This window comes from Cornus florida, unplaced genomic scaffold (assembly GCF_030987335.1).
Source record: "Cornus florida cultivar Cherokee Brave unplaced genomic scaffold, ASM3098733v1 CherokeeBrave_3.0.0_Hap2_Chr01, whole genome shotgun sequence".
Classification (NCBI taxonomy): domain Eukaryota; kingdom Viridiplantae; phylum Streptophyta; class Magnoliopsida; order Cornales; family Cornaceae; genus Cornus; species Cornus florida.
In genome coordinates, this window is record NW_026775571.1 from 83,117,350 (window position 1) to 83,126,949 (window position 9,600).

The following is a 9,600-nucleotide window of genomic DNA, read 5'->3' on the forward strand; positions in this document are numbered from 1 at the left end:
CTTTAACCTTCAAATGCTCTTGCGTCCGTGCTTCCCTTTGTGTGACTTAAGTATACAACTGTTCATTATTCACCCAACCTATTGCTCATTCCCATATAAGTAAAGATTCTTCTGGAGGCAAATTATTCATAGTTACGCATATACTCTTTTTTTCAAGTTAGCCTTTCAAGGCAAACTAATCATTGCATGGCTATAATGAGCAGTATGCAAAGCACTGTAGCCTTCAACTTTAGATGTTCAAATCTCATCATTTCCCTCATATTAGCGTGCTTGTTAGTGTCTCCATATGTGGAGTTTGTCAAACTCAGTCTGGCCACTGAAGTTTCCAGCATTACATGCATTGACACAGAGAGGAAAGCACTTCTCACCTTCAAACAAGGTCTCACTGATCCTTCGGGTAGACTTTCTTCTTGGACAGGTGAAGATTGCTGCCAATGGAGTGGCGTCGGATGCAACAACGTGTCAGGACATGTCATCAAGCTCGACCTCAGGAACCCATTTCCATCCAGCAGCGGTGGTGTTGCTTCAATGGCACAAGGTGACACGACGGCCTATGAAAGGTCATGCTTGGGCGGTGAGATAAACTCTTCTTTGCTTGAATTGAAATACTTGAATTACTTGGATTTAAGCCTGAATTATTTTGAAGGAATTCCCATTCCCAAGTTCTTTGGCACGATCAAGAACTTGAGGTATCTCAATCTCTCTTCTGCATCATTTGGCGGAGAGATTCCACCTCATCTTGGGAATCTGTCGAGCCTGAATTATCTTGACCTCTATGCGGATTCATTGATAAATTGGGACATGGGGGAATTAAGCTCTGCAAGCTTGCAGTGGCTCTCAACTCTCTCTTCTTTGAAGTATCTTAACATGCGAAAAGTGAAACTCAATGACGTTGGAGCAGGTTGGCTGCAGGCAGTCAACATGCTTCCTAACCTCATGGAGTTGCACTTGCCTTGGTGTCATCTTCAGAGTCTTCCCCTCTCGCTCCCATTTGTGAACTTCACCTCGCTTTCAATCCTTGATTTTTCATATAATTCCTTCAACTCATCAATACCCAAATGGTTGTTTAACCTTACAAGCCTTACAAAACTTGATCTCAGCAGCAATTCTTTCAGTGGTGCCATTCCCAGTGAATTTGTGAACTCGATGTCTCTAGAAAACCTTGATTTGTCTAGTAATCAGTATCTTGGAGGCCAAATACCAAGCTTTTCAGGAAATCTCTCCGAGTTAAAAGTTTTAGACCTTTCCAGAAACAATTTCAGTGGTTCGATCCCAGCATCCATAGGAAGTTTGTCATCATTGCAAAAAATGGACCTCTCTTTCAATAGCATGACAGGAACCATTCCAGAAAGTTTTGGCCAACTCTCAAAGCTTGTCAATCTTAATCTCTGGAATAATTCTTGGGAAGGTGTTATTACAGAAGTCCAGTTGATGAATCTCACAAGACTAGAACAAGTCGTGCTAGGAACAACCAAAATCAAGCCCTTGATTTTCAATGTGACTTATGAATGGATACCCCCTTTCAGACTAAAGTCACTATATTTGGAAAATTGCCAAGTAGGTCCCAGATTTCCGATGTGGCTTCAAGTTCAAAGTGAATTCACCAGTGTGTACCTAAAAAATGTTGGGATTGAAGACATCATACCTGTGGAATGGTTCTCCACGATAGCTTCTCAACTTACCTATTTGGACCTCTCTAACAATGGAATCAAGGGGACTTTGCCGCACCAGTTAGAATCTCCAAATACAAGTTTTATCGACTTGAGTCATAATCATTTTGAGGGACCTCTCCCACTTTGGTCTACTAATGCCTTTCACTTTTCTCTTCAAAGCAATTTATTTTCTGGGCCAATTCCATCAAATATTGATGAATTAATGCCGCAATTGAAAAATCTGCATTTGTCAGAGAACCGACTCAATGGTACGATCCCATCATCGATATGTACAATGAAGAGCTTAAAAGTACTTTCCCTTAAGTCCAATCAATTATCCGGGGAGCTCCCTCAGTGTTGGAATGAATCTCAATCCTTGTGGGCCGTGGATGTGGCAAACAATAGGTTATCTGGTAATATTCCAAGGTCAATGGGTTTTTTAAGTACTCTCAATATATTAAAGTTGAGTAATAATAGTCTAGAAGGAGAAATTCCTCCTTCCTTGCAGAATTGCTCAAACTTAATGAGCATTGATCTTGGAGACAATAGATTATCGGGAAACCTACCCTTGTGGATAGGAGAGAATGCATCATTCTTTTGGATTATTCGCTTGCGGTCTAACTCATTCAGCGGAAACATCCCTCGAAAATGGTGCAATCTTCCATCTGTTCACCTCCTAGATCTTGCACACAACAATCTTACAGGTGTTATTCCAAACTGTTTGGACAATCTGACTTCTTTGGTTCACGGTAATAGCAGCAGAATAAAGCGCGAATCTGTCACCCGCCAGTTCTACTACGGGGAACAAACAACTGTTGTGGCAAAAGGAAGAGAACTTGAATATTGCAGCACTCTTGAATATGTCAATAGTATTGATCTTTCAGGAAATAGCCTAGTGGGTGAAATCCCTGAAGAGATAACAAGCCTCACTGCGTTGGGCACCTTAAATTTGTCAATGAATCATCTCGACGGACACATCCCAAAGAATATTGGAAACTTGCGATTGTTGGAGACCTTCGATGTTTCAAACAACAATCTTTCAGGACGGATTCCACAAAGCTTGTCATCTTTGACCTTCTTGTCTCACTTAAACCTGTCTCATAACAACTTGACAGGGAGAATTCCGTCGGGAAATCAGCTCCAAACGCTCAATGATTTATCTATTTATGAAGGTAACCCTTTACTCATTCTCTGTGGCCTTCCTCTTCCAACCAAGTGTCCAGGTGATGATGATAAATCTACTGTACCTGCTCCCCGTGGAAGTTCAGAAGGCATTTACAATGAAAATGATTCGGAAATGTTATGGTTCTATGTTAGCATGGGATTGGGATTCATTGTTGGGCTTTGTGGTGTTTGCTGCACTTTGCTGATGAAAGAATCATGGAGAAAAGCGTATTTTCGATTTGTAAGGATATGATAGCTAATATATCCGTATCAGATGTGGTTCTCGTCTAAAGAAATAAGGTCGGAAAGAAACTGTGTGTGTGGATTCGTAATGTTGTAGCTATGTGGTTCATGGTCCTCATGGATAACTAGCAGTGTTCATATATTATGTTCTTGTTCTGTACTTTGTCATGCATTATATATTATGATCTTTTTTCCCCGTTTCTCTTTATGGTATTAAAAGCATGACTTATCCTAAAGCTTAAGTTTATAAAACTGAGTTCCAAAAACTAGTTGGGGATTTTGCTCGTTTGGGAGGTTTTGCGAACTTGAGAACCTTCGAATCCTTAGACACCAAATGAACTCTTCCTAAGATCCAGTATGCGACATTAATAATCAGCAGATGGTTTCTTTATCTCTCATTTTTAACTCATGGGAAGGTGTTATTACAGAAGCTCATTTCCTAACTCTCACACGAAGGCAGAAGAGTTAAAGGTACATTGGATTGTCTTCTTAAACCAAGTCCTCGATTTTCATCTTGGGAAAACATAAATCCTTCCTTTCAGCTTCAAATCAATCCGCCACTAAACTGCTTAATGGCTTGAAACTCCACATGGACTCAATGACAAGAAGCAAACTGGAAGCATTTCCAGCTTAACCTCTCAAATCATTTCCTTTATATACCCAAATACGAAAAAGTTCAGTTTTTGGGTATCACGGACTATTGTTCCAACTGTTCATTTTCATTTTCCTTTTTTCTTTAATGATGATTGTTATAAACTTGATTAGAAAAGTGAAACGGGACTGGAAGGATGTCAATGCAGCAAACAAAGGATGTCTTTGAACTACATATAAAGCAAAAACCTCCCATCACCGGCACAATTTTCTACCTAGGGTAAAACCAATACCATAATCCATACTCGAGGCTTTTCCCTACTTTTTTAGCAAAAAACCTAAACTGCTTAATTTTTTCCTCCATAAAACTGAATCCAATTATTCTCTCATCATCACCACCACTTCTAATGCAGCTTCAGCTCCTTCAATAATGTCTAGGTACAGCTAAGGGTGCTTCACTATTTACAATAAGAAATGGAAGTAGCCGCATGCCCACATTGTAATTCATCGCACTGTCAAGTGTCATGTTTCAAGTTCAGGTTGATTAATCCGGTTGAACAATGATTAGCAGTCAATAAGCACGACAAAAATACTGATTTGTTCATGAATATAGCAAAACGACTTTCATTCAAATAAACAAGTTTCTACTATAAAGTCTACTAATTAGCATTTAGTGTCAATGACAACTCTTGTTCCAATAGTAATGTCTCAACTATTTAAAGTAACGTCTCACCGTATAGAACATTGCAGACAATGCAACATTGAAGCCAGTGATACCGTTGCCAATTATACACAGTTAAATGTGCTTCCTCCTGATCTTGCCCTTGCCATGACGCTTCCCTATTTTGCCAATTGGAGTCAAGGACCCCTTCCCTGTGTACTTATTGTCCTCATCCATCTCCACATCAAAGTAGTCAAGATCAATATAATGATAATCAAAATGCTAACAGATAATAGTAAATTATACTGTATATGTAACACTACTTTAGCATGATGAAGCCATGGACCATTAAATTATTAATTTTACCTAAGTATTCCTTCGCTCTCTATCATCTTCTTCACCGCCACCACATCGTGCCACACCCAACCACCACCACAGCCTGCCACACCCAGCCACCGCGCCCCAAACCCACAACTACAGAGCAGGCATTTCGACTCTCTGTGCACCTATGCTGTTGTTAACCACAGGGAACAACATATTTTTCATCAAATACAGTAAATTTCACATACAACAACAAAAAAAATTTCCTCTGATAATTTTTCAAATTTTTTTTCCTTGACATAATTACATATCCGAATTAGCTTTAATTTTTGAAAGTTTGAATGCATAGATGTGAAAATTTGGTTATTTGGAAACACATTTTTGGCTGGCCTGAATTGTGTTGGAGGAAATTCAAAGAATGTTAGTGTAGAAGGGTTCTGCATTCGCTCATTTTACTTCGAAATTTGAGGCACTGGGTTTACCTTTAGGCTTCTTTGCTCTTTCTGGGGTTGGAGTGTGATTCCATGAACTCCCCTGTAATTCATCAGCAGGAACAATCTGTTCTTTATGATCACAATCATCAAAATTCTCGTTTATGGGTCGAAACAAGTCCTCAAATCGAGCCAAGAGCTGGTCGGCAATGGCATTGTTGAAGGTCAATCTCACATCCGCAGCAAAATCAGATGGCGAGGCGTACAACTTCTTCGCGACATCAGCATCAGCAGGCGTGTTAAAGATCCAATTGTGCTTGTGCTTCTGGATTTTGATTCTGAAATCCAAAATTCGTAAACTCATAATGTCCACAAAGAACTAACCATTGGACGCAGGCAAACATGTGCAATAACATAGTGGCCCGATAGAAACATAAAGCCCAAGTAAAGGACAAGATCATTAACAGAGATTTGACCTAAGGCCCAGCTAAACAAACCCATTTGAGATGGGCCCCTCCCACAACAACCAGAAGCTTCTCCCGATCAGGCCTCTGCACACCCCGCTTGATCCATTTGGTGGGCTTGTGGTCGGTTTTGTTATGCTAGGGTATGTTCAGGCCAGAGTATGCATTGTTCATGCAGTGAGTGCTTGACCCTTAGTACAAAATTGTGCTCTTTGTAATCTTATGGTAAATAAGATCGAAGGTTGGTACCTTGGTCCTGTAAATTCTATTCCTGGGCTAATTTATGTAAATTCCAATAGGATTAAGGGCCTGTTTGGTAAAACAGTGATTTTCATTTTTTATTGTGCTTTCATTTGTGTATGGCAAATTTTGAAAAGATGCAGTGTTATTTTTATCAAAACCGAAACAGTTTGGTAATGTACTGTTGTTGAATTTTTTAAAAGAGAAAGAAGAAAAGATGTTTGGTAATTTTTTATTTTCTTAAAAAAAGTTGACTCTTTTATTTACTATTATAATATAATTGTAAAATAATAAAATAATATTTTTAATTTTACTATTTGAGTTTAATTAAATATATTTTTTAATTTTATTTACAATTTGAGTATAATTGAAAAATAATATTTTATTTACTATTAGAGTATAATTGAAAATTAATAAAATAACATTTTTAACTTTACTATTTGAGTATAACAAAATAACTTTTTAAATTTTGTTTACTATTATAGTATAATTGAAAATTAATAAAATAATACTTTATTTACAATTTGAGTATAATTGAAAAATAATAAAATAACATTTGTTGGAAAGGTTATTCTCTATAGAGAGAGAAAGATTACCATCACCCTATTTTTAAATGTATTTTCTCTTGTTTTTGTAGACCAACCAATTTGGTTTTTTCTTTTCATACCCTTTTAGGTAAATAATTTGCTGTATATCACCTTATCTTCGTCACAAGAAAAAAAGAATTTGCAAGCTTCCTCTTGACATGAGCTATAAATGTTTGTTTTCTCTTTATTTTCTAAATTTTATGGCAATTCATATTCAACTCTTTAATATTTTCCGAAAAAATGTGTATCTCCTCAATTTAGTTCTAAGAAATACACTTCCAGTTCCAGTGAAAAATATGCACAAAATCAATTTCACTAGTGACCTTGATAACTGAAATAAAGATACAATGCCAAAGGTTTTGGTGAATCTTAGAAAACTCACAGATATTAATTACACGTGTGGTTTCACTATCTATAAAATAGATAGTCAGTTTATCCGATCTAGGTAAAAGCATAATTCAAATTAGACTTACTGAATTTTACATTATTTTTTTTCTTCCAGGTAAAATATTTTTTTTTAATTTTTATTTTTTTCGTGTTTGGCAAAAGTCTACGTTGAGATTGAGATCGAGTCCATTAGGCAGGCATGTAAAATAACTAGCCGAAAATTGATGAATAAGTTAGTTTACTTAAATTTTAATAATTTTTTTCTTCATAAATATTTTACGACAACCAAACACTAAAAAAATAAAAATATATATTTTTTAAAAAATATTTTACATCCAAACAAACAGAGCTTACATGGTGAATATTATTATATTTGTCATGCCCCGAATTCTACGACTCGGGTCGCAAAAAAAAAAAAAAAAATATATATATATAATAATAATAATAATAAGAATAATAATAATAGATAATTAAATAAATAAATAAATATATTCACTTGAGCAAGTAAATAATTAATTGGAGAAAACCGGTGTAATCCACCACATAAACAATAATAATAATAATAATAATAATAGTTTCATAAAATAAATAATAGCATGATTAATTAACCATTTATATTAGACTATCCAAATGAACCCACATGTACACAACTTAAACAATAATTGTTCACTCTCACTGTATAAGTCATGGCCACCATAGCCTCATTACAATACATAAGGTGAGAAATAATGTTAAGGGATTACATGAGTAAAGATAAGAGAGAAAATTCCATAAGAACTCCAAAAAATAGATGGGTGAGTTCCTACGTCATTTCCCTCTTCCAAAAGAATATTACAAACATGTCATCAAATATAATATCCAAAATACACCATGTGTCAAAATACAAATCCAAAAACAAGTTACACAATGGATGTCACAATTATCACAAGTAGCTCCAAAATGTTGTCAAGATCTCAATCAAGCTAGGGATGAGGAACCTCCTCTTGGGCAATGCCCTTTCCTGAAAAATATAAGAATCAACGGGGTGAGCAACGAATTGCTCCGTAGGAATGTCTCATAAATATAAACTAGGTTTCTCAAAATTCTACAAGCATTGCATGGTCATACAATACAAGGAATATGCTCCCTAACGTCTAGTTTCAAGGAGAACCTAAATAGGATCATCCTAGCCTAGCATAAATAATATTAATTCACTCATCAAAACAAGCATAAATAATATAGTGTAATGTACATAAATCACAAGTTGCAATAACATATAAATGCCAACTTGAAAATAAAAGTTGAAATCAATTAACGGGATAACTCAGAACACACCCACACTCCCGGTCACATAGCCATGCTATGCGCCTAAATAAAAATAGTCGTTTTCAGATTACTAGTCCGCCGGAAACTAACCAATTGGCCAATATAAAGTGGGGAAACTCATGTTTCACCCGCTAGCGCCGAGCCCTCGCATTCTCAAGTAACAACCCCCGAGTATCTCCCAAAATCAACAAACAAATCTACAAATTAATCCATATTCCATGATATGCCCAAATTGCACTTCATATGCGCACATAAATTATATTAATCACACAATCCATGTCCTATGGTCCAAATCACTATAATGGCATACTCTTGATGCAATGTCAACAAATTGGGTATTTTAAAGTCATTTAAATTCATGTTATCATTATATCAAATTTCAAGTGTGTAAAAGTTTAGCATCATCATTGATATATACATCTTCAAAATTAACCTTCACAAAATAACAAATACATGATAATTCCCTGAATAAACACAACATATAAGGCACTTTAATTACAAGAAATTGTACACATTAAAATTTAGGACTTTAATTAACATCCATAATATCAACAATGGAACAAATAACATATTACACATGAAAATTAATATAAAAACTCAATAAAACATCATGAACATGCAATTAAATCATTATATAAGCTCTCTAATTAAACCTATTTGAGATGAACCCCTCCCACAACAACCAGAAGCTTCTCCCGATCCCGCCTCTTCACACCCCGCTTGATCCATTTGGTTGGGCTTGTGGTCGGTTTTGTTATGCTAGGGTATGTTCAGGTCAGAGTATGCATTGTTCATGCAGTGAGTGCTTTGTGCTTGACCCTTAGTACAAAATTGTGCTCTTTGTAATCTTATGGTAAATAAGATCGAAGTTTGGTACCTTGGTCCTCTAAATTCTATTCCTGGGCTAATTTATGTAAATTCCAATAGGATTAAGGGCCTGTTTGGTAAAACTGTGATTTCCATTTTTTATTGTGCTTTCATTTGTGTACGGCAAATTTTGAAAAGATGCAGTGTTATTTTTATCAAAACCGAAACAGTTTGGTAATGTACTGTTATTGAATTTTTTAAAAGAGAAAGAAGAAAAGATATTTGGTAATTTTTTATTTTCTTAAAAAAGGTTGACTCTTTTATTTACTATTATAATATAATTGTAAAATAATAAAAAAACATTTTTAATTTTACTATTTGAGTTTAATTAAATATATTTTTTAATTTTATTTACAATTTGAGTATAATTGAAAAATAATATTTTATTTACTATTAGAGTATAATTGAAAATTAATAAAATAATAAAATAACATTTTTAACTTTACTATTTTGAGTATAATAAAATAACTTTTTAAATATTGTTTACTATTATAGTATAATTGAAAATTAACAAATAATACTTTATTTACGATTTGTGTATAATTGAAAAATAATAAAATAACATTTTTAATAAAATAAGGTTTTTTTTTTTTTTTTTCAGGTAAAATATTTTTTTTTATTTTTATTTTTTTAGTATTTGGCAAAAGTCTACGTCAAGATTGAGATCGAGTCTATCAGGCGGACATG

The 9,600-nt window shown here is 34.9% G+C and overlaps 1 protein-coding gene and 1 long non-coding RNA gene across 2 annotated transcripts; one reads left to right on the forward strand and one right to left on the reverse strand.

Annotated features, from left to right (window-relative positions):
* Positions 1-3,279, forward strand: LOC132303337 (receptor-like protein EIX2). The gene has a single exon (XM_059800561.1). The coding sequence runs from the start codon at positions 187-189 to the stop codon at positions 3,067-3,069; it is 2,883 nt and encodes a 960-aa protein (XP_059656544.1). The 5' UTR covers positions 1-186; the 3' UTR covers positions 3,070-3,279.
* A 915-nt stretch (positions 3,280-4,194) lies between these two features.
* LOC132304272 (uncharacterized) lies at positions 4,195-5,400 on the reverse strand. Its single transcript, XR_009481562.1, has 3 exons — positions 5,115-5,400; positions 4,678-4,822; positions 4,195-4,548 (listed from the first exon to the last, which is right to left on the reverse strand). It is a non-coding gene; the product is annotated as an uncharacterized LOC132304272 (long non-coding RNA).
* Between the last annotated feature and the right edge of the window lie 4,200 nt (positions 5,401-9,600).